General features: G+C 35.8%; 2 protein-coding genes and 1 non-coding gene across 7 annotated transcripts; 2 read left to right on the top strand and 1 right to left on the bottom strand.

The window, feature by feature from the left end:
* Positions 1–2,091: 2,091 nt before the first annotated feature.
* Positions 2,092–2,198, bottom strand: LOC113705162 (small nucleolar RNA R71). The gene has a single exon (XR_003451809.1). It is a non-coding gene; the product is annotated as a small nucleolar RNA R71 (small nucleolar RNA).
* A 199-nt stretch (positions 2,199–2,397) lies between these two features.
* LOC113704612 (uncharacterized) lies at positions 2,398–4,113 on the top strand. The gene is made up of 2 exons (XM_027226497.1): positions 2,398–3,823; positions 3,905–4,113. The coding sequence occupies exons 1-2, from the start codon at positions 2,398–2,400 to the stop codon at positions 4,111–4,113; spliced, it is 1,635 nt and encodes a 544-aa protein (XP_027082298.1).
* A 5,977-nt stretch (positions 4,114–10,090) lies between these two features.
* Positions 10,091–24,114, top strand: LOC113704388 (uncharacterized). 5 transcript variants are annotated; one of them, XM_027226276.2, is made up of 10 exons: positions 10,091–10,330; positions 10,439–10,563; positions 11,223–11,723; positions 11,836–17,400; positions 18,830–19,610; positions 19,719–20,404; positions 22,186–22,312; positions 22,414–22,495; positions 22,627–22,785; positions 23,590–24,114. In XM_027226276.2, the coding sequence occupies exons 2-9, from the start codon at positions 10,510–10,512 to the stop codon at positions 22,727–22,729; spliced, it is 7,899 nt and encodes a 2,632-aa protein (XP_027082077.2). In that variant the 5' UTR covers positions 10,091–10,330; positions 10,439–10,509; the 3' UTR covers positions 22,730–22,785; positions 23,590–24,114. The 5 variants fall into 5 exon arrangements, with proteins under 5 accessions (XP_027082077.2, XP_027082076.2, XP_027082078.2 ...); XM_027226275.2 differs by having other exon boundaries at positions 11,223–11,727; positions 11,825–17,400; XM_027226277.2 differs by having other exon boundaries at positions 10,104–10,330; positions 11,223–11,714.
* The last annotated feature ends 1,327 nt before the right edge of the window (positions 24,115–25,441 follow it).

The raw sequence follows: 25,441 nt of genomic DNA, 5'->3' as shown, positions 1-25,441 counted from the left end.
CAGGCTACAAAGCTCCGATTTGGATGATTCTTGAAGCATTGGAAAGCTAACTCAAAGGGCTACAACCTTTGTGTTTTGCACAAAAGCTAGTTCGGCCTTTATGATAGAGAAAATCGCAGATGAAGTAAGGCCAAAGTGAATACGCGAGTACACAAAACGTGACTTGTAACCGCGTTTTGTGTAGGCGCGTTTTATAGCCGAAATTCTGCAATTTGACTCAGTCAATTCTCTTGTGTTCATACCACTTTCCAGCTATAAGATGCAAGGGAATTCGGTGCACATGCTTCAGAAGACAAAAGGGCAAGAAAAGTGGCTTATTTTCAAATCAAAAATATTGGTTTTTGACTATGCTAACAAAGTGGAGATTTGGGAATCAAAGGAGAGAATTTGACTTGGAAAAATGGAGCATTTGAGTGTTTTTTTTATGCAGAGATATGGGGAGAGATCTGAGAGCCATTCGTAGCTTAGTTTCTTACAGAAAAACATATTCTCTCTACCTAGGACTTGCAAGGGGCAATTGGGATTTCATCTTGTAATCATCTAAGTTCAAGACAAAGGAGATTTTTGGAAGGCTTCACCATATCTTGGCTAAGACTTTCTTTACTCTGTTTGTATTTGTAATTCATGATGATTTACATTAATGAAGTTATGAGTGTTTTATCATTCATGAGTAGCTAATTTTCTTTATCTAGGGAGTAGATGAAACTTATGGCCAAATGATATGAAGTGATTGTTATTCATTCTTGTTATGTCTTGTATTAACTTATCTACTTGTGTATGTTGGATTACTTGTTGTTGCTTGATCACCAATAGCAGGTTTATAGTTATTTTTATTCATTGAGAAATGGTAAAAATAATGGAATGACACAAGTAGAACTTGAGTTGTATATTCATGAGAATAGAAATACGTTCAAGTGGATGAAATCTGCATTTCATGTGTGAATAAGAACAGATTTAGTATTTACCAAGAGATTAGGACAAACTAATCTGTTTTAACCCATTATTATCATGAGAATGTGATTTTGGTATTTCTGGAAATGAATCCTTGGTTAAACAAGAGCAGTAACAAGTGTTGAATTAATTCATTTTAGATCTTTTGTGTCATAAGTGGAATCTACATCCCTAGATCTTAATATTTAGTGAATTCTACTCCCCTTGAGATATTGCATTTATCTATTTAAGAATTTTTGTAGTTGAATTAAAATCTGAAGTTTCTGCTCAAATTAATTGTGAGTCTAAATAATAGAGTAAATTAGTATCTAATAATTGTTTTAAATTGCTCCTCGTGGGATCGACCCGATACACATCTCGTACTACAATTGCGACCTGTATACTTGCAGTCCAACGGGTGTAAATTCGGAATTAAACTTGCATTGATACAAAAAGAACCCGTCAAGTTTTTGGCGCCGTTGCCGGGGAGCGGCAATATTAGAGCCTAATCATCTTTATTAATTTAGACAGCTTTATTTTTTTTAGATTATATTTAATCTTATATTGTAATCAGTTTTTTTACCATTGAAGTTGCATAATATCCCTTATTTCTGTTTGTAGTGTATGCACCGGGAGTCTCGAGAAGTCGCACCTTTCGATCCAGAAATTGAGAGGACACTACGTAGACAAAGGAGGCACACACAACAGCAGGAGGAGCAAGAGATTTGGCAACCGATAGAGAAAATTTTGATAGAACTACCATTTGAAGAAGAAATGGCTGAAAATGAAGCAAATAGGCGAGTTCTACGAGATTTTGCTCTACCGGGAACACAAGGATCTCAAACGAGCATAGCAAGGCCTACGGTAAATGCTAACAACTTTGAGATTAAGCCATCACTTATCCAAATGGTTCAACAATCTCAATTTGGAGGTAATGCTGTAGAAGATCCTAACTCACACTTAGCTACATTCTTAGAAATATGTGATACAATTAAAATGAATGGAGTTAGTGATGATGCTATAAGGTTACGGTTGTTCCCATTTTCATTAAGAGATAAGGCAAAAATGTGGTTACACTCTCATGCTCCTAACACTTTTACCACATGGGATGATTTATCAAGGGCATTTTTGAATAAGTATTTTCCACCTGGTAAGACTGCTAAGCTAAGAATGGATATCACTGGTTTTAGTCAAATGGAAGGAGAATCATTATATGAAGCATGGGAAAGGTTTAGAGATTTGTTACGGAAATGTCCACACCATGGACTACCCGAATGGCTGATTATACAAACCTTTTATAATGGTTTATCTTTCTCCACTAAAACTATTATTGATGCAGCCGCAGGTGGAGCTTTAATGGGTAAATCACCCCAAGAAGCTCAAAATTTGATAGAAGAAATGGCAGCAAATAACTACCAATGGGCCAATGAAAGAGGTAATACGAGACGTCACGCAGGTATGATCGAAATGGACACTCTCAATATGTTGAGTGCCCAAATGAATAACGTGATGAAGTTATTGAGTAGACAAGGTGGAGTTAGCCCAAGTTCATCTAATGCTCACGTAGCTTGTTGTTCTTTCTGTGGAGGTGAACATGATATTAATGAGTGTGTTGATTCTGAGCAGGTACAATTTGTCAATAATTACAACCGAAATGCTCCAAATAATCCCTACTCGAATACTTACAATCCGGGGTGGAGAAATCATCCAAACTTTGGATGGAAAGATCAAGGCAATCAACAAAGGCCAACCAATCCGCCGGGATTTCAACCAAGGCAACCACAGGCTGAAACTAAACCAAGTTGGGAGATCGCGGTGGAAAAACTTGCTAAGGTGACTTCGGACAGATTTGAACGAGTAGAAGGGAGACTGGATCAACTCACTACAATGTACAGGAATGTGGAGGTTCAAATTGGTCAAATTGCCAATGTGATCAACAATAGAAACCCTGGTGAATTACCAAGTAAAACCGAAGTGAATCCGAGAGAGCATGTCAATGCAATCATTCTTAGAAGCGGTAAAACGGTTGAGGGATTCGATTTTGAAAATTCAGGTGGTGAAAAAGACAAGAAGCAAGCAATTGAAGGGGAGCAAGAAAGTCAAAATGATCATGTTATCATTGATATTGATGCACTTCATCCCAAATTAAATTCTAATGTGATACCTTTTCCTCACAGGTTGAAGAAAGATGGACAGGATCGGGAGTTTGAAAAGTTCTTCAAAATGTTTAAACAATTGCACATTAACATTCCTTTCATTGATGCTATAACACAGATTCCCTCTTATGCACGTTTCTTGAAAGACATCATGTCAAAGAAGAGGAAAATTGTAGATAATGAGATGATAGCATTAACGGAAGAGTGTAGTGCATTGATTAAGAATAAACTCCCTCCTAAATTGAAAGATCCGGGAAGTTTTTCTATTCCTTGCACTATTGGTCAATTGCATTTTTCTAATGCTTTATGTGATTTAGGTGCAAGTGTGTCACTTATGCCGTTATCGGTTGCCCGGAGATTGGGACTTCAAGAGCTAAAAGCTACCAATATTACATTGCAATTGGCGGATCGGTCAATCACACATCCCATGGGTATTTTGGAAAATGTGCTCATAAAGGTAAGACAATCTATAATACCTGTGGATTTTGTTGTCTTAGATATTGAAGAAGATGTGAGAATGCCAATTATTCTAGGACGACCGTTTTTAGCCACTGCACGAACTATAATTGATGTAGAAAAAGGTAAGCTTATATTACGGGTTAATGGTGAGGAATTGGAATTCAATTTGGATAATAAAGAAGGGAATATAGAGCCTACTGCTCTTGTGTCTAATATGCCATATGATGAAAAGGTTAACCAAGAAAGGACCGAAGAAGTTAAATTTATAAATGTCCTTGGTATTAACTTTCATGGTGTAGGAACAAAGGAGGAGAAGATAAGGATGGAAGTTGGCTTAATAAATTCTCCATTCCATGAAGAAAATGGTGAAAAGTTGAGCCAATTCAGAAAAGACAAGCAAAATCCACTCCAAGGTGAAGTTGAGCCTCTCTATGACAAGTCTAATATTCCTCCTTGGCATTTGAGGAAATTCGACTATGAAGATCAATGCATGGTTCACCACATGGTGGATTGGTTCGGGAGTTTCGACCCATGGGAAGAAAATCTCTCTCTAAATGCTCTAAAGTGATTCAACTTTTTCAGTCGAGCCAACGACTATAAACAAAAGCGCTAATTGGGAGGCAACCCAATATTTAGGTTATATTTGTTAACTTGGTGTGATTTTGTGGTTTGAATCAATGTTTTAGCTAAATTGTTGTTTTTGTAATGTAGGGTTGGCAATTGAAGGCAAGGATGACCAATTGAGTACAAAAAAGGCGAACTTTGATCAAACAACTCAACCTCTCGATTTGCGTTAAAGGTGTTTTTGATTCATTATAAAGGGGTAAAATGCATGTTTTTAATGTTTTACATTTGTTCCAGTCATTAAAATTGGCAAACAAATGATCTATGATGCATTTTGAGTCATTGGGGTACCTTTTGTAATTTTTCAAAAGTTGAAATTCTGCTAAAAATCGAAGCAGAAAATGCGTTTTCCAAGGAAACGCGACTATAAGTCGCGTTTCTCAGAATCGCGTTTTCAATTCTGCGCCTGCAGAACAGAAAACGCGCCTTTAAAACGCGACTTGAAGTCGCGTTTTGGAGGAAGTCGCGTTTTCTCGCCTGAGCAAAACTGGAAAACGCGACACAGATAAACGCGACTTTAAGTCGCGTTTTCATACGTAACCGCGTTTTCAATTCTGCGAGATTTGTGCAGAAAACGCGGATTTAAAAACGCGCGTTGAAGGCGCGTTTTTGGTTCATTTTTCTGCTTTAAAAAACGCGATTTCCAGAACATTTCTTCACTTTTCCATTTTTCCAGCCGCGTTTTTCCTTTTTCCTTCTACCCAACTCACAAATCTTCATTTTTACTCCATAATCGTCTAAGCCGAATTGAAGATCATTTGGGCATTCATCCACCGCCCAATCGTGATGCAGAGGATGACGATGATGCCGAGGGGGATGACTGACTTGGCACACTGCAGAAGCTATCTTTAGTTGATGAACTTGCTTGCCTAATTATCTTAACTTGTGGAACTTAAGATGTTTAACTTCATTTTATTTTTCTGTTTTCTATGTGGTAGGTACTTGTATTTTGACAGTGGTTCGTGATTAGTGGCTGATAAGGATCTCAGCCATTGACTTGGGGAGTACTTCTTTCTTTTCTTTTCTTCTTTTGTTTCATTTCTTCCCTACACATTGAGGACAATGTGTAATTTAAGTGTGGGGGGAGAAATATGTGTGATACTTGTGGTTTTAGTTGTGTTTGATATAATTCTTGTGCTTAAATGGTGTTTCTTGTGGTTGCTGGCAGGGAGTTTTAGTCCACTTTTAAGGGGAGATTCTGTCAAAATTTTTCCAAAACCTTATACATATATATGTTATTAACTATAATAAATAAATAAAATTTTGTCACTTATCCTTTTGAAATAAATATATGCGGTTTTGATACTTCTTTTCTCATGAAAATTGGGAATGATTTTTATGTGATTATAATTTTTACATCTATAGGAAAGTATATCTAGTAAAGTGGAGAAAATTATGCCTATATTTTGTATATTTGATGAAAATTCTTCTTTTTATCTAATTTTATAAGATAAGAAATTAATATGGTTAATAAGTGTCATACTCTTCTCATGATTACTCTTAGAGGGAATTTTATTATATATATATATATATATAAAAAAAATGGTTATTCTACTCCAATGATTCTCGTACCGAGTAACCGGGGGTTGGCATCTACAAATGTCGACATTCGCGTAAAAAGGTACTTGAATTAAGAGTATGCAAAGCAACTTGAGTATGTGAAATGTTGAGTAACCGGGGATCTGCATCTAAAAATGTTGATCTTCGCGTCAAAGGCATTTTTCACAACTTAAGTAATATTTAACCCTTAAAATATATAAAATAAATAAATAAATAAATAAATAAATAAAAAGTAAATTAAATCCCTCTTTAAGAAAAATAAGAAGTTGATCATGAGATTAGTTAGCATCTTTATTGACTATAGGAGTTGCTTGCTTACGAAATTGGATAAAAATAAGAAGTTGAGTTGAATTGGTAAAATTATGGTATACTTGGCTCTTCTTTGCTTGATATTATGAGTACTTGAACTTAATGGAAAGATCACATAAGGGTTATTTACCTTGATTCAAGGAAATGGAGTTGAAATACTACATATGTTTATTTTCAATTTTTGGATCATTGATAGTTGGAATTTTATATTGCTTGAGGACAAGCAATGATTCAAGTGTGGGGGTATTTGATAAGAGTTTATTTTACGTATTTTTAAGTGCATTTTATTAGTTAATTTTGAGTTGATTATTTAGTTTTATAAATAAAATAAAGAGGTTTTTGGTAAAATTATATATTTTTGGTAAAAGTGGATAATATTGCATTTCTATTGATTTTAATAGTAAAAACTTCATTTTTATGCAGGAATAATGAATCAATCACCAAAGGAGGTCAATTGAGGTGAAAAATAGAGATTTGGTGATGAATTTAAGTGGTGAAAAGAAAAATGAAGTGAAAAATGTTCAAGTGAAGAATTGCACTTCAAGGCAGTTTTGACACTCTTCAATATTTTGATCATATCTGGAGCTACACTCATCGGATTGAGGTGATCTTTATACCATTTTAAAGCTAAGAAAGAGATCTACAATTTGTATGAAGACATCGAAATCCAGTTCTGCCATCTTCATGGACAAAAAGCTGGAATACAGAAGCTGCACCCTGTGGTCGGAAGTTAAAACAGAGGTTTGAACAGGTGACAGTATTTCGATCATATCTCAGGCTACAAAGCTCCGATTTGGATGATTCTTGAAGCATTGGAAAGCTAACTCAAAGGGCTACAACCTTTGTGTTTTGCACAAAAGCTAGTTCGGCCTTTATGATAGAGAAAATCGCAGATGAAGTAAGGCCAAAGTGAATACGCGAGTACACAAAACGTGACTTGTAACCGCGTTTTGTGTAGGCGCGTTTTATAGCCGAAATTCTGCAATTTGACTCAGTCAATTCTCTTGTGTTCATACCACTTTCCAGCTATAAGATGCAAGGGAATTCGGTGCACATGCTTCAGAAGACAAAAGGGCAAGAAAAGTGGCTTATTTTCAAGTCAAAAATATTGGTTTTTGACTATGCTAACAAAGTGGAGATTTGGGAATCAAAGGAGAGAATTTGACTTGGAAAAATGGAGCATTTGAGTGTTTTTTTTATGCAGAGATATGGGGAGAGATCTGAGAGCCATTCGTAGCTTAGTTTCTTACAGAAAAACATATTCTCTCTACCTAGGACTTGCAAGGGGCAATTGGGATTTCATCTTGTAATCATCTAAGTTCAAGACAAAGGAGATTTTTGGAAGGCTTCACCATATCTTGGCTAAGACTTTCTTTACTCTGTTTGTATTTGTAATTCATGATGATTTACATTAATGAAGTTATGAGTGTTTTATCATTCATGAGTAGCTAATTTTCTTTATCTAGGGAGTAGATGAAACTTATGGCCAAATGATATGAAGTGATTGTTATTCATTCTTGTTATGTCTTGTATTAACTTATCTACTTGTGTATGTTGGATTACTTGTTGTTGCTTGATCACCAATAGCAGGTTTATAGTTATTTTTATTCATTGAGAAATGGTAAAAATAATGGAATGACACAAGTAGAACTTGAGTTGTATATTCATGAGAATAGAAATACGTTCAAGTGGATGAAATCTGCATTTCATGTGTGAATAAGAACAGATTTAGTATTTACCAAGAGATTAGGACAAACTAATCTGTTTTAACCCATTATTATCATGAGAATGTGATTTTGGTATTTCTGGAAATGAATCCTTGGTTAAACAAGAGCAGTAACAAGTGTTGAATTAATTCATTTTAGATCTTTTGTGTCATAAGTGGAATCTACATCCCTAGATCTTAATATTTAGTGAATTCTACTCCCCTTGAGATATTGCATTTATCTATTTAAGAATTTTTGTAGTTGAATTAAAATCTGAAGTTTCTGCTCAAATTAATTGTGAGTCTAAATAATAGAGTAAATTAGTATCTAATAATTGTTTTAAATTGCTCCTCGTGGGATCGACCCGATACACATCTCGTACTACAATTGCGACCTGTATACTTGCAGTCCAACGGGTGTAAATTCGGAATTAAACTTGCATTGATACAAAAAGAACCCGTCAATTGAAATGAAGTAAACAAAAAACTAAATAAAAAAACAAGAACCAAAAAAAGGGAACAAGCAAAACACATATTCAATGACAAAAAAATTGAAAAGTGGAATGTAGTCGAATTAGTATCTTCATCTTCACAGTTGAAAAGTGAAAACGAAACAAATAAATAAGAACCAAAAAAAGGGAACAAGCAAAAACACAGATCCAGTGATAAAAAAAACTTAAAAGTGGAAGGCAATAAAATCAGTAGCTTCATCTTCATATTTGGAAGTAGGAAAGTGCAGATTGGGGAAACAAAAGCCAAAGGCTCAAAATATTAGCACAAACAAGACACAAACATTGAATCCTCGGTGAAATCGACCAAGAGAAAGAAAAATAGCTGCAAGAAATCTAGCGGGCGCAAGAAAGGGAATGCTTGATCCAAAACCACAATAGAGTGAAATGGGCAAAACGAAAAATGGTAGAGGATAGACAAAATTCCCAACCCAAATGACCAGAAGAGACATCATTTCCGATTGAACCAAACAATGGATACAATTAAGTGTATAGGCCCAATCCACGAAGTAATTAGAACAGCTCAGAAGATTACTCCATTAAGGAAAGGAATCTGGAAACTTTTTCTAGAGACCATTGAGACGTGAAGACGACACACAAAAGAGGAAAACACCAAATCATGCGTAGCTCACGTGGCTAGATCATCAATAATAAAGTAGAAAAAATGAAACTACTAAAAACATGCTCATAGCACGTGACGACCATGAAAAACCTTGAAAAATAATACCCTTTGACTCGTTTTAATAATAATAATAAGGGTTATTATCACTTTACCTCCTTAAACTATATCACTACTATCAGTTTTACTAGTAACGTTATCTTTTAATTATTTCACCCCCATAAGTAATTCAACTCAACATATTAAGAAATTTTGGACAAAAATACCCTTTTATTCTATAGCATTACTACATTGTTATTATTACTTTATTCCTTTAAATTATAGTGATATAATCGATTTAATTTCTAACATTATTTTTTTGACATTTTACTTCATCATTAATCTAACTATTATGGTAAAAAAATTTTAAAATATATTTACCCTTATATATATAATTAAAAATAAAAAATTTAGAATGATTATTCTTTTTTTTTTCACTTTAAGAGATCCAAAAATATAAAAATAAAAGAGTTTTCTCAAATTTCTTTTTTCACACTTATTAATACTATGAAAAGAAAAAGAGATAGGAAAGAAGGAGACAGAAAATTAGATTTTGCAAAGAAAAAAAATTTAACATTATCGTATTAATTTAAGGTTGTTGGAATTAGGATTGAAATCTGGTGGTAAACAGTAAAGTGAAATAATTTTAAAATAATAAAAATATTTAATTCTTTCTTATTTATATTTTCTAAAAAAAGAATTGAGCTCTCTCTCTATCTCTCTCTCCCCCTTTCGATCTTTCTACTTTTTTAATATTAATAAGATTGTCAAGAAGTAAGAAATTAATACTTTGACTTTTTTTTTGATACTAAAGAGGAGAATATCCACTCTAAATTTTTTATTGTTTTTATTATACAAAGAAGAGGGTACTTTCTTCCAAAGTTTTTTAACTTGCTAAATTGGTTTAATTGTGGGATAAATTACCTAAAAAATAATTTTAGGGGGTAAATTGATATTGAAACTATAGTTTATGGGGGTAAAATAATAATATCTTTAAGGGCTAAACTTGTTTTTTTACTTTAATTAACAAATTTCGTTAAGTTTAACCATTAATTTTGGGATAAAGTGACTAAAAGATAACGTTAAAGGGAAAATTGATACTAAAATCGAACGTTAAGGAGATAAAGTAATAATAACCCGAATTATAATAATAAAAGACATCGCCTCTTGTCCTCGCCCCATCCCACAAAAAAAAAAAAAAAAAAAAAGTCCCCCGATTGCAAATTTTCCATGACCTACTTTCAAATAGACTCCCCCCACCAAACGATGCTTTGCGTTCGATCTAAAATTCCTCCACACTTCCAAACCAAACCAAACCAAACCAAAATCCCTTCTACCCCCAAAATCTGAAGATAAAAATATCCCTAAGCCCAGTAGAAAATCGAATTCGTGATTTCTCTCCAGGATTCAAGCTCCAAAGGTACGCTACTGTTTTATTCTTTTACAAAAATGACTCTTTTTTCTTCCTTTCTGTTTAAATTTCAGTGGCATACTGAGTTTTCATTTGGTCAATCAATTATTTGTTTAGCTACAAGAAGGCAATGCTGATGAAGATGTATTAACGAGAGATTTTAATCAATCAGAGTGGATCAAAATCAGATGGACAAAAATAATAAGAACAGGACCGATCTACTCGCCGCCGGCCGTAAAAAGGTAACATCGACGGTGCCGTTTCAGCTTTTTGAGAATATTTTCTTGTGCACTCAATTATGGGATGATATAGTAGTATTAAGGAAGCTTGTTTTTGTTTAGTTTCAGTGCACAATTGTTTGAGTCTTTTTTTGGATAACTGGATTCTGAAATGATGCAGTTACTAGTTAATGCTGATATGGTTGGTTAATATAAGCAAAGGTTTAAGTGTTTGAATTTTGAATTTTAAATGTTTTAATGTTTATTTGAAAAGCGTTCAAGTAATCTTTTTTGATCGGTTGAGTAAAAGAGCAGTGGCCGACTCATTTCTTGGGGAAATTTCGCAGAAGGGTGTGCTTGGAGGCATAATGCCTAATGTGTGCATAATACTGGACTCTACCTATTAAGAAGGCATTGGTGCTGATTTCTCTGTGAAAATTATAGTTTTCAGGGTACATTACCGGTACTGTTTGTATAGATAATACAGTACAAACTTCCTGTAATCCTAATAAACATCTAGAGTTATTCTGTCCTTTTGAATTATGTCTCCACGTGAGCCCTTTCACAAATTTTCCCTTTTATCTTTAAATGTATTATATTTTAATATTGGATATGTAGCTGTTTGTTTGGCATTAGGTTTACATATTGACCTTTATTTATTTATTTTTGTGATGGATTGTCAGCTACAACAATTCAGGCAGAAGAAAGATGGTAAAGGGGGTAAATCGTCTGGTAAGTCCAGCAAACCTGGACGTGATGCAAACAGTGATGCTGCAAAATCTACAGCAACATCTGACAAAGTTCTTGATGAAGAATTGTCAGTGTCTGATGCTGGTGAAGTTATTACTTCATCGGAGTTGAATCCTTTAAATGATCCGGTAGTGGTTGATGATCATGTTTCTATTGTTGATCTGTCATTGAAAGATGGTGCTGGTGAAACAACTTTAGAATTGGCAGATGAGAAGCTGAGATTGGAGGATTCTAAACGTGATGTTGAAGATGCCAAAGTATCAGTTCCATTTGAAGGTGGAGGTGTTACTGATGGCCATGCAAATGTTGAATTTGTTGATTCAAGAAGTTTGGGTATTTTTGTATCCGATGAGAAATCTACATCCTGTAAAATGCAAGGGCCTGTTGATTTGTCATCTGAAGTAGAGAGGAACGAGGAAGAGCAGGTAACAGATGTAGGTTGTGCCTTTTCTCTGGACACCAAATAATTTTTGTCTGTTATTCTCCTTGTGTGTGAATTTGATTTGTAATCAGATTCTCATTTGTTTCTGGGTAGGGGCCATGCAGGAAGCTGGCAGTTCAGTTTCAAAGAAAACTGATCCAGGTAGTGAGATATGGACTCAAAGAGTGGTTCCTGATGCTGTAGTACATGAAACTGATCGAAGCACCCAACCAGATGATGTTGTTGCAAGTCCAAATGTTCAAGATGGGCAGATCAGTGATGCTTTTGGTTCATCAAGTGAAAGTGCTCAAGTAGACAACATTTACAAACAGGATGCTGCAGAGGTTCTTCTCGGGTTCGAGGATGATGGCTTGGCAACTTCTTTCAGGAACAATATGCTGAAATTGCCTTCTAGATCAGATGCATGCTCAATTAGCCTCTCACAACTTCAAGAGGTGATGAACGGGCTTGAGAATGATCAATTCAGATTTGTGTTTTGTTCAAGAGAATCTCTATTTGAGAAGTTGACAATTTCTCTGGGTTTGAATGGTTCAGAATTCTTTAGTTTTGTTGAAAAACTCAAACAAGAGTTGTATCTTTCGAGTTTTGCAAGAGATGCAGGTCAAATGCAACTTTGTGAGCAGTTGGAACTTGAAATGCAACTTCATAATCAATTTGAGAAGCTGGTTGATGAATTATCTGTATCCAGTACTACAATTCGTGAAGTTCAAGGACAGAATGCAATCCTTTCTGAAGAGCTGAAACAGTGTCGATCTGAATGTCACGAGTTTAGTTCTGAAAGGGAGAAACTCAGTCAACAATTGCATGCTTCAAAGGCTGAAGTTGAGGAATTTTCAGCCCGAGTTGATAACTTGCAGAATAGGTTGGAAATTTCAGGAGGCAATATGTCAAGCCTGGCATCAGAGTTAGCTGACGGCAGGAATTTAGTGGCATCTTTGCAAGTCCAAAATGAAAATTTAAATGGGATGCTTAGTTTGGTGATGGAGGAGAAAATGAAAGTTGTTGAAGATAAGGAGAATTTCTTACAAGAGAATAACAAGATGGCAGCAGAGTTGGCCCAGAGCAAAGCTTCATTGGCATCGCTGCAATTGGCAAATGTCAACTTAAGTGAGTGTCTTGCATCAATAAAAGAGGAGACGAGAAAGTTTGATGAGGAAAAGGAGTTTCTTGCCTGTGAAAATGGTAAATTGCTCTCAGACTTGTCAGATTCCAATGCCTTGGTTCAGTCTCTGCAAGCTGAAAATGCAAGTTTGAGTGGCCTCCTTGCTGCTTTAGAGGATGAGAAAAGAAAGCTACATGTGGCACAAGAATATTTGGTCCAGGAGAACGAGAAGCTAGCATTGAATATTGTTGACAGCAGGATTCTAGTAGATGGCCTTCAGATGGAGTTGTCAGACATAACTGGAAGTCTTGCATCATTGATTGAGGAGAGGAACAAGCTTGAGGAAGAGAAGCAACATCTTTCAAGCAAGAATGAGAGTGGATCACGTGAGCTGCTGGAGTCTAAGAGTGTATTAGCAGGCTTGCAGATAGAATTCAGCAAGGCCATAAGAGACCTAGAAGAAGCGAACTTGCATGTTGAAAAACTCAGCCAGGAAAATGTACTTTTGAGAACAAATATTGAGCTGCATATTGCTGAGATGTCTAGTCCTGAGGATACTGCTTATCAAGTAAAAGATACCGGTGGACAGATCATAGCTAGTGATGATATTTCATCTCAAATTCCAAGGACTGAAGAAAGTCAAACTGCAATCTCAGAGTTCAGAAGGACCTCATCTGAAAGTGCTCCTCATGGATCACTTCCTAGACAGATTGTTATGGGTGATCCTGATGTGTCATCGGGGTCAGCATTTTGGAAAATGCACCTGGAGGCAAATGAAGTACTGCAAAAACTTGAGAATGCAATTGAAGGCATGCACTCAATTTTGGCTTCCTTAAGTAGTTCAAGCGGTAAATATGTTCAGTCAGGAGTATCAAAACTTATTCAAGCTTTTGAAACAAAAACTCATGCTGATGACGATGAAATAGATGAAGTGCCATCATCTGAAAGTGCAGAAACTAGGCATCTATTCATGCAAGCTAAACAACAAACAAAAAGCCTGCAAGTTGTTCTTAAGCAGATGCTTCTGCTAGCTGAAAGTGCCAGTAAATCTTTTGAAGGCGAGAGAAAGAGTAGAATATCTGCTGAGTTTTTGAACACACAGCTTGTGGCTTCCTGTGAGTCCTTGAAGAGTCATTGTATCCATTTCGAAGCAGAAAACATTGAGCTTGTGGTTCTATGTGAAGCTCTAAAGCAGCATATCTGCAACTCTAAAACTAGTATTTCCGATAATATTCAGCTTAAAGACAAGGTGGGGAGCTTGGAAGCCAAAATTAGTGAATTCCAGAGCAATTTGGATGAGATATGCGAAAGTTCGGATCAAATGGTTTCTTCTTTCTTTAATCAAGTTGAAATGCTTCAGAAGGAAGTTGGTGATAGGGGATTGCTAATTGACAAGGAATGGAACTCTTTTGTTGATCAGATAGTTGTGGAAGTCAGGAAGCTTGATATGTCAATTGAGACCTTATGTTCCTTTACTTTGTCAAATGACTGCCAAAAAAATCTTGATGTAGGTAGTAGGATTGCTGCTTCGGTTAATGCTGCCATTAAAGCAATTGAAGGTCTGCACGAACAGCTCAAGTGCACTGAGAGAGACCATCAAGCTATTTTGAGTGCTTACTCCGAATTGAATATGAAGTTCAACAATCTGCAAGAAAAAAATGAACTTTTTATCAATGTTTTGGACAAGAACTACCGAAAGCTCAGGAGGGTTGTTGAATCATGTGGTCATGTGGAAGGAACAACAACGGGCGTAAATAATGAGAACCTGCTAGATCCTGGTCTTTTCAATGACCTTTTGGAAAAGATGCTTGATGAAAAATTGCTACTTAAATCTGCTAATGACAAGCTCAATTCACATCTGGTGGATCAAGTAAGAGAAATTGATGAACTGAAAAGAAGATCTTTCCATCTAGATGCTATTCTAGAATTGTTTCAGAATGTTAAAGAAGAATTTATGTTGGGTAGCTTCAATGTGAATATTGCTGATCCTGTGCCAGGCCTAGAGTCTTTTGTCTACATTCTCATTCAGAAATACAAGGAAGCTAAGGAGCAGGTAAGCCTGGCCCAGGAAAAGCCTGATTTGAATGAGCTGCAGTTGGGTTATTTTCAGGAAGAGCTGGATTATTTGACTTTCATACTTGTTCAATATGAAAATGAAAACCTTGTTTTGAAAGAAAGTTGGAAGACTGTCAACGAGGATATTCCTGCTTTTCAAGCAGAACTATTGGAGAGAATTGCTGAACTAGAACAGTCAGAGCATCGGGTTTCATCTCTTAGGGAGAAGCTCAGCATAGCTGTTACAAAGGGGAAGGGTTTGATTGTGCAGCGTGACAATCTCAAGCAATCCCTTGCAGTGACATCTAATCAATTGGAAAAATGCTCACAGGATTTGCAGTTAAAAGATGTTGTGATTCATGAGCTTGAAACAAAACTTCAGAATTATTCTGAGGCTGGTGAGCGCATGGAAGCCCTAAAATCTGAGCTCGCATACATCCGTAATTCTGCTACTGCATTGCGAGAATCATTTCTTCTTAAGGATTCTATTCTTCAGAGAATTGAAGAGATTTTAGAAGATCTTGAACTGCCTGAGCACTTTCACTCCAGAGATATCATTGAAAAGGTTGATTGGTTAGCCAAGTCAATCACTGCAAACACACCTCCTCCTACTGATTGGGATCAGAAAAGCCCTGTTGGAGGAGAGTGCTATTCTGAGAGTGGATTTGCAAGTGTTGATGGCTGGAAAGAAGAGACACAACCAAATCAAGATTTGGCTGATGACTTCAGAAGAAGATATGAAGAGCTCCAAGGTAAGTTTTATGGGCTGGCAGAGCATAATGATATGCTTGAACAATCTTTAATAGAAAGGAACAACCTTGTGCAGCGGTGGGAGGATATTCTTGGAAAGATTGAAATGCCTCTACAGTTGCGGTCATTGGAGCCAGAGGATAGGATTCAATGGTTGGGAGGTGCTCTTTTGGATGCTCAGAACCATTGTAAATCTCTCCAGCAGAGGATTGACTACTTGGATGCACTTAATGGATCATTAACTGGTGATCTGGAAGAGTCCCAGAGTAGGATTTCTGAACTTGAATCAGCTTACCATTCTATTATTGTGGAGAAAGAGTGTCTTCTGAAGAATTTGGAAACTATTACTGATGATTATTATGAAAGCTCAGAGAAGGCATCACAGTTGGAAATTGAAAATGAGAAGCTGCTGAAGCAAGTGACTTGTTTGCAAGAGAAATTGGATCAGAAGCTTGTAGATGAGGAGCATTTAAATCATGTTGAAGCTGAGCTGAGAAGATTGCAGGATTTGATTCATAATGTTCTTCAGGATTCTGTCACAGATGATTTAGAATTTGGTTCCAACAATATGGAATATCTGGAACATTTGCTGAGAAAACTTATTGACAAATATTCAACGCTTTTGGTTGGTAATCTGGTTGCTGATGGGCATGTCAATGAAAAGGCTAGTGTTACTGATCATGAAGAGCAAACTAGAGATTCTGGAGTAACTGAGGATGTAGCAGCCCTCAACAAAAAGCTGGAGGATACGCTGGCTGAAGTGGTACATTTGAAGGAGGAGAGAGACAGTTACTCGGAGAAGAATCAGAATTTGGTTACTGAAGTTGAAGAATTGGATGCAAAAAGGAAAGAACTGCAGGAGCTTCTTAATCATGAAGAACAGAAGTCAGCTTCTTTAAGAGAGAAATTAAACATTGCCGTCAAAAAGGGAAAGTCTTTGGTTCAACAGAGAGACAATCTGAAACAAATAATTGATGAAGTAAATGCTGAGGTTGACCGACTTAAATTTGAGGTCAGTCAGCGTGAAAATTCTATTGCTGAATATGAGCAGAGAATCATGAACTTGTCTATGAGCCATGAAAGGATAAAAAATGTTGAAGCAGAGTGTGCGTCCCTGAGGGACCGTTTATCAGACAGTGAACACTGCCTGCATGAGAAAGAATATATGTTGAGCCTGATATTGGAAAGTTTGAAGGTTATTGATGTTGGTTTTGACTCTGGAAATCCTGTTCAAAAGCTTGAAGCAATTGGAAAAAAATACCTTGATTTAAATGCTGCTTTGGATTCTTCTTTGCAAGAATCGCGGAAATCTAAAAGAGCAGCTGAGCTACTGCTTGCAGAGTTAAATGAGGTTCAAGAAAGAAATGATGCCCTTCAAGAAGATCTTGCGAAGGTTGCTAGGGAGCTATCAGAAGTTTCTCGAGAGAAGGAGTTCTCTGAAGCTGCAAAATTTGAAGCTCTTGCACATGTTGAGAAGTTGTCTGCTGTTCAATCTGAAGAAAAGGACCACCTCTTGGCTGAAGTCTCAATCTTAAGGTCTAGTGTGGATCAAATGCAGGAGGAGATTTCTACTGTTAATAGTTCACTTGCTGAAGTTCTCTCCAAGGATTTGGAGATTCTGCAAAATCTGGAGGCGAGCATTAAGTCATGCCTAGAATCACCTAGTGCTCCTAGCACAGATGCAAGGTCAGCTATTGATGCTTTTGCTGGGATAGCTGTTGGTGATTCGGGCAGTATAACCTTCCCTAAATCTCAAAACAAGGTAGTGTTACTTTTTCTGTCAGTTTCGCTCCTTTTTTTGACATTAGGCAGTGCATTTTTTTATTTGTACTTATTTGATGCTGTGATGAAGGATAGTGAGGAGTGTAAAGATGCTCAAAATGATCCAAGTAGTACATCCTCCTCCACTCCCCGGCCCCAAAAACCAAGAAAACCCCCTCCATACTTATGTTCATCAAACATTAGTTTTGGTCTTTCCAACTGGAATCTGTTAAGTACCCAAACAATGAACATTTTTCTTCTTCTTCTTCCTACTCCCCCCCATCTCTCTTTGTCTCGCTCCAAATAGCCTATTTTAGTGCAGTGGATATTTGGAGTTACATGTTTCTACTCATCTGAGTACCACAGTTTGTGGTCTATTAGTTCCCGTAAATATATATCTGTATCTATACATATTTAGTTCCCATATGTTCATATGCGTGTGATAGTATATATATATATATATATATATATATATATGTATATATGCACACACACATACATATATACATACATAAACATGCATACATATATACGTATATAAATATATACGTGTATATATATATATATATATATATATATATATATATATGCACACACACATACATATATACATACATAAACATGCATACATATATACGTATATAAATATATACATATACATACATATATATGAGTGCTTTCCAATATTCAGAAAGTTTGCATAAGAGGACCTAGAATGTACCATTAGCTTGTTTCCTTGGTCAGGCCTCAATCTTGTCTGACTCGGATTTTGGCCCTTAGAAGGATAGGGTTCAGCAGTCAGCTAAAGCTTCTTCAAGTTCTGGCAACATCTATTCTGCATGTAGTTGCTTTTTGCATCATGCTTCTGCATAACTAACATGATAAAAGGCTTGGATTAGTTTAAAGAGAAATCGTGAAATCATTAGCCGATCCATTGTACTCTTCTTTCAGTCGTCCATCTCTTTGCATGTCTAAATCAAAATACTTGTATTCTATCGTTGTGTGAAGTTTTTTTGCATTTGTCATCTCCAAATTCGTGTCAAATTTCCATTTGGCTAGAGTAGTTGCAATGCAAACAATTGACTTCCAAATTTTAAGCATGGACAGAAAAAGCACTATGGACAGATTTTTGCCATATATGAGGTGTAGGATGGATATGTCATTGAATTTTCTTCCTTTTCCAATAAGCTATTGCTCATGGTGTTTAATTCTTGTATTTACATCTGATTGCTATAGAAACGGGTTATTACTTTTAGGTCCCAGCTCCTTACTGTGTTCAATTCTTGTACTTGCGTCTGAGTGCTATATAAACAGATTATTACTTTTAGGTCCCAGCTCTTTACTGTGGTTATCTTTGTCCTTTAAAAGGGCTATAACTTGTATCTTAATTTGGATATAAATGATTGTTATTTTGCATGCAATATTTTCAGGTTCCTACAACAGAAATTGGTTTTATTAAAGAACTATTGCAGAGACACCACAACTCAATACAGGAACAAGCCAGCCATATATTTGAAATAGTTAAGGGTTTATACACTGAGGTTTCCTCTCTAAAAGAGTCCTCTGAATATGGTGAGAGAAATCTTCACCAGATAAAATCCATTTTGAAGGACAAAGATTCGGAGTTGTTTGTTGCACATAGGAATATTTCATTGCTTTATGAAGCGTGCACTCTTTCAATTGTGGAGATTGAGAACAGGAAATCTCAGCAGGATGGGATTGATTTCTCTTCCAAGGCTCCATGGGTTGACTTGAATTCTCAAACTTCTGTTGGAGGAAATACTTCTACTGAAGAGAATATTGTGTCTTCCGAGGAAGTTATTATGTCAGTGAGAGAGAAATTGTTGTCTGTTGTAAAGGATCTCATCAGTAGGCAAAATGAGATTTTAGAAGATAGACAAATGGAATGGAAGACTATTGTAAGTAACTTGCAGAAAGAACTTCATGAGAAGGATATCCAGCGAGAGAGAATAAGTACTGAGCTTGTTAGTCAGATCAAGGATGCTGAAGTCATAGCAAAGAATTACTTGCAAGATCTTCGATCTGCAACAACTAAGGCAGATGATCTGCAGATTCAGGTAAATGGCATGGAGGAGGAGCATAGTATGTTGAAGAAAAGAGTCAAAGAATTAGAATATCAGGAAACTGTCTCTGCAGACTTGCAGCAGAGAGTTGCCTCACTGACAGATGCCCTGGCTGCGAAAGATCAAGGTCTTTATGTTGCTTTGTTCTGTTGATCTCAAATTTTATCGGCTATAGTTGCAATTGCTGTTCTACTTTGTGAGTTTATGCTTGATTTTCCTTTTTGTAACTTTTCAGAAATTGAGGCACTCATGCAAGCACTTGATGAGGAGGAGTCTCAGATGGAAGGCCTTTCTAACAAAATTCTGGAGCTAGAAAGTGATTTGCAGAAAAAGAATCAAGACTTGGAGAACCTTGAAGCTTCTCGAGGAAGGGTTTTGAAGAAGCTTTCTGTCACTGTCAGCAAGTTTGATGAGCTTCATCATCTATCAGAAAACCTTCTCTCTGAGGTTGAGAAGCTTCAGTTGCAATTACAAGAACGGGATGGAGAGATATCTTTCTTAAGGCAAGAAGTTACTAGGTGCACCAATGAAGCACTTACAGCAACCCAGATGAGCAACAAAAGGAACCCTGATGAAGTCCTTGAACTCTTGACATGGCTAGACACGACAGTTTCTCGAGTTCAGGTGCGGGACATGCCTTCTAGTGATGCTGAGACTAACCAAGTTCGTGAACACAAAGAGCTACTGCAAAAGCAGATTGAATCCATTGTATCAGAGTTGGAGGAACTTCGGACAGTGGCGCAAAATAGAGAATTGTTGTTGAAAGGAGAGAGGAGTAGAGTAGAAGAATTGATCCGGAAAGTAGAGTTTCTTGAAAATGCACTGCTTGAGAAAGATTCTCAATTAACCATGGTTAGACATGTAGGCGATTCAGGACAGGCAACAAGTCCAAAATCTGAAATTGTGGAAGTTGAATCATTGGTATGTCTTTTTGTTTATGTTGTGTCTCAATTTCCTTGAGCTGCTGTGGATTGAATATTTCATAATTATTATTTTCCGGGTGTGAGTTAGAGATATAGAACTATGACACTGTTTTGGAAGTTTGTGTTTGGTTAGCTCTGGAACATTAATTCTTTATCTTTAGGGATGGAAGATGTCAACAGTTAGGTGCAAGCCATAAGTCATCAAGAAGGAACAACCTTATTAGTGGTATTGAAAATTGTGTCTCTTGCAAGTAGAACATTTTTGAGATGACAAACTTCCATTCTTTTGCAAGTTGCAATTTTTGGGTGGGGTTTGATGGTCTTCTGTTGATCTGCATAAACTCCATGAAAGAATTGCAGGTTGGCATTTATGAAGTAATAATTTGCATCTGGTTACAGTTTTTAGTAGTTTATATAATTTAAAATTGGGTGTACAGCAATTAGGGATTCTCAAGAAGTAAATTGCCTTGTTGGGATTTTTGAGTGAAATTGCTTACATTGCCTTCCCATTTTTGAAATATCATATTTTGAACTTTTCTGGAAGCTGTTACGAGCTAACAAAAGTCGAAATAAGCCCTATCAAACTCAAGTGCCCATGATCTCATTGATTATGAGGTTTTGCGGAAGCTCTTACGTTAGCTCGGCTTGGATACCAAGACTTAGTGTCTGGCTGCAATAAACTTCGTAGAGAAGCAAATTTAACAACTAAGGAAACTTAACTGTAGTTTTGTAAAGGCCAGAGATGTAGGAATCAAGCTTGTCTTGAACAGTCAAAGTTAGCTATTTGAGTATATGTGCTTGATACGTGTCAGCTCTAATCTTTCAGCGTTTCCTAAAATGATAAACAGTACATCTCAACTGTAAAGCACTACTGACAAATTGTAATAATATCTTTGAGGCATGAAAACAACCTGAAATACATTAAACTTATCATAGAGACATGTACAAACCACCCAATTCGTGGCTGCTTGGAATTCTAAAAATGCCTTATCTAATAATTGTGTGAAGTTTCTTTCTTGTTAGGATACAATATACGCATGTGATACTTTGGGAAAAAACAACTGGCCATTTTTTGGTTGTGTATAAAATGTATGTGGTCTAATTTCCAACATTATAAGAACAAACGAGTGATAACAGTATCTGAATCAAAGTAAAATTATATTTCCTACATGTTATAACAATTTCAGAAGTATACTTGGTGAAACAAGTTAGTTGAAGATAATGATATTTTTTGTCAAAATTGGAGAATTCCAAGACAATCAAAGTAAATTGGTCTTTGAGAAAGAGGAAATGGTAGTATAGTTGGGTTTGGCATTGTTGCTAAAGAGCTGGCTTTTGCAGGAACAATCAAAGTAAATTGGTCTTTGAGAAAGAGGAAATGGGAGTATAGTTGGGTTTGGCATTGTTGCTAAAGAGCTGGCTTTTGCAGGAAATTTTGATTGGCTTTCATTGTGTTTGTTGACTGTTCGAATTAGCGGTTCTGATAATTAGTTGGCCTTGGAGGATATCAAGACTTTTGAGTGGTTGGGTAAAGACGATATGGAAGAAAATGGAGATAAAAGATATATGTATGACATGTCATTTTTTGAGTGGAGCTTGCTGTATATTTTCTGAAATATAATTGCTTTTCTTATATCATTAATCTAGTGTTCTTTAATACATAATGCTTAAGCTTAGCTCTCTTCTTTGAGTTTTTCCCACTTTTCCTCTGTAAGTGGAGGTCCTTTTTTTTATTTTTATTTTTTAAATGGTACTGTGTTTTGCATGCTTTTGGTACAGATTAACAAAAGGGCTGGAAGCGCTGCCCCTCAAGTTCGAGGTGGACGCAAAACCAATAGTGATCAAGTTGCTATTGCTATAGATATGGATCCTGTTAGTGGGATAGAGGATGATGATGATGACAAAGGTATGGTACCCTGGATGCTATACTGGGATATTAAGTTATAATAAACAGAATTACTATGAAGTCCTCCAATGTTTTGTTTTTTTTTTAATCCTCTATTTCAGCTCATGGATTCAAGTCGCTAACCACATCAAGAATTGTGCCTCGATTTACGAGACCAGTATCTGATATGATTGACGGCTTATGGTATTTCTTCACACAGTTTCTGTACCTTAACTACATTTTGAGCATACATGTCTACATTTTTTCTTCTATTTGGATTTTTTTCTGGTGGAATTCGTGACTTGGCTTAAATGTTATGTTCGTTTGTACCGCAGGATGTCATGTGATCGGACACTAATGCGACAACCTACTTTGCGCCTTGGTGTTATTATCTATTGGGCTATACTACACGCTCTTCTTGCCACATATGTTGTTTAAAGAAGCTTGCAGTTCTGTTTTTATTGCATTCTGTAACTCCGTCCTTCACTGGAAGGGTAAAACCCCGTCATAATACTCTTCCTCCTAAACAATAGTTTTACTTTGTATCTGCCCTTGTGAGTTCGATATTCTGTGTGAGCAACAGTAAATGGATAGCTTGGAAATATATGACCTCTTGTTTGATTTGGGGAATGTGGTCAATATAAAGCCGCTTAGTGGAAATTTTTGTACATTTGCATTGCTGGATTAATAGCTTCTTCCCAACTACATTTATTAAAATAGATGTCAGGGCCAAAGAAAATCTAATTAGTTTAGATGGATTCATGGAAATTTTATTGTGGCCTATCTTTTTCTTTTGGGACTTCACTTTCAGTTTATGAACTATGATGAGGTGATTGTTATCATGTAGGTAATTAGTTGATAGTGTTTTCTTCCAGTTAGAGATGATTTTAAGATAAATCATGATGTTAGTTGCATGTTTAAATAATCAGGTCTTTTAATTTTAAGAGGAGGTGTTTTTAAGGCCACAAGGACCGCTTATACAGGGTAAATTTTTTTTTTTTCAAGGCTGAAGTGTCTGAGGTGTTTATGTTTTGTATTCAATTTGCATATCATTTGCCCATTCCGAAAAAAAAAAGGCATAAATCAATGAATCAAAATTTTTTTTATAACAGTTTGAAGCTACAGAGCATAAGCATGCAACCACATTTTACGTTGGCAGATCTCATTTGAACTTGCTTGTTTGACTCCTAGTTTTGGCCTTTCTGTAGATTTTTATTGATTTATTCATGCATAATCTGGTTTTACTGCTGAATTTGGCTGTGTACTGATAGTCTGCTCCTGTTTCCTTTGTATTCCAGATCATCATTGTGCTCAGATGGAAGCTGCATCTGGATTCGCATTGATTATTTCCTCAAGCTTGTCTGTTTTATACGAGGTTCCTCAGCTTAGATGTGGTGAATTCATTCATTATTTTGCTCCATCAGTAAACTGTGGTTTCCCATATTTTACCGTAAATCACAGATTACTTGGTGTCAATAACAGAGAGAATAGCATTTTTAGGGTATAGTTTTAAAATTCTCTCAGTGAACCCAATTGAAGGTCATAGGTTGTTTGCCTTGATCAAGTATTGTATACAATCAAGTATTGTAGCATGGATTGTCCTTAATTTTTGTTAGATATGGAGGTATATGTGATATGTAGGTCAAGCGAGAGAACTTTTCCATAAGTAATATATACAGTCTTCCTTTGACAACAAATGTTTATAAGCAATGTCAGTGACCAAGATCTATTCCTTTTGGGGACTTGCATGATTAAAGCTTGGTCGGATATACAAGAAATGTGTCATTTATGTATTATATTATTCCTTATCTTCTCGAGTTTTACATCGTAATATCTGTGTTTATTATTCGTTTATAATAACAACAGATTTCAAGTGATATGGTCTTGGAGCCAAAAAGGATCCAATTAATGCAATACCACATCCAGTGAGATTATCCATTTTGTGGGACATTTAAAGTACTTGTGTAGTTGTACTGGGTAGACTCTTATTCTTCCTGGACTCTGTTGTCATCAGGTTGCATCCAGGATTCTGTTGAGTTTCCTTGTTTCATCCTCCATTGTTTAGCCTAAACAAACTTTTGAAAGAGTTGAGATGCGTGTGCACACGATGACACTCCTTAACCTGGCAATGCCACCAATACAACAGAGGATGCAGATTATTGGACGCACTTGATGGAGTAAGCCACTTCTTTAAACATTGGGATAATTTTAGAAGCCTCCCTTGAGGTTTCTAACTATGTTACTGGCCTCCCTCTAGGTTTCGAAAATTACACTAACTTCCTTTGAGATTAATTATCTTGTAATATTTAGATCCAATCAATAATTAAAAAGTGATATTAGGAGAGAAAAAATAATATGATTGCATCATTGCTCCCTATCTATTACATTATTTAATTAATTTAATAATAACTCATACATTAAAGAAGAGCACTAAAATTTGTTGTTTATTAATAGAGATCAAATCACACATAGCATCAAAATATAATATATTATTTTATATTTTTCACTTAATATAAGATTTAAATTACTCTTTTCAGTAACATGCCTATTGTCAAACACGATCATCAATAAAGAATCAAAAAATTTGCAACCAAAATATTACAAAGAACAAACTTTAACATCATAAATATTCTTGTCAACAGTTACTTGCTGAGATTTTTATGGTATTAAAGTTCACTCTTTGTAATAATTTGGTTGCAGATTATTTTGATTATTTGTTGTTGATCTTGTTTGACAATGAATTTGTAATTGAAAAGTGCATTTTGGATTTTATATCAAGTGAAATATATAGAATAATATACTATTTTGATGCCATGTGCGATTTAATTCTTGATGGCAAACAACAAATTCTACTAGTTTCTTTAATGTTTGGGTTGGTATTAAATGAATTAAACAATTTAGTAGATGAGGGGCAATGGTGAAATCATATTATCTCTTTCTCTCCTAATATCACTTTTTAATTGCTTGTTGAATCTAAATGTTACAAGATAATAAATTTAAAAAAAAATTAATGTAATTTTCAAAATATGGAAGGAGGGCAGTGAAATAGTCAAAAACGTCAGGGGGGATTTCTGAAATTATCCCTTAAACATTCAACAAAAACGTAGGAGTATGCATAGGTTTCATGAATAACTGGAGGAGGCAGATCCT

The sequence above is a fragment of the Coffea arabica genome, chromosome 8e (genome assembly GCF_036785885.1).
Source record: "Coffea arabica cultivar ET-39 chromosome 8e, Coffea Arabica ET-39 HiFi, whole genome shotgun sequence".
Lineage (NCBI taxonomy): Eukaryota > Viridiplantae > Streptophyta > Magnoliopsida > Gentianales > Rubiaceae > Coffea > Coffea arabica.
The sequence above is the reverse complement of the archived record's forward strand: the minus strand, read 5'-3'. Positions and strand labels throughout refer to the sequence as shown.

Excerpts from the sequence above, each read along its gene's own strand:
- LOC113704612 (XM_027226497.1), top strand. The coding sequence starts at position 2,398 with ATGGACACTCTCAATATGTTGAGTGCCCAAATGAATAACGTGATGAAG. Across the intron at positions 3,824-3,904 it reads TAAATTTATAAATGTCCTTG|AAAATGGTGAAAAGTTGAGC; the intron begins GTATTAACTTTC and ends CATTCCATGAAG.
- LOC113704388 (XM_027226275.2), top strand. The coding sequence starts at position 10,510 with ATGGACAAAAATAATAAGAACAGGACCGATCTACTCGCCGCCGGCCGT. Across the intron at positions 10,564-11,222 it reads TCGCCGCCGGCCGTAAAAAG|CTACAACAATTCAGGCAGAA; the intron begins GTAACATCGACG and ends ATGGATTGTCAG. Across the intron at positions 19,611-19,718 it reads CCTGGCTGCGAAAGATCAAG|AAATTGAGGCACTCATGCAA; the intron begins GTCTTTATGTTG and ends GTAACTTTTCAG.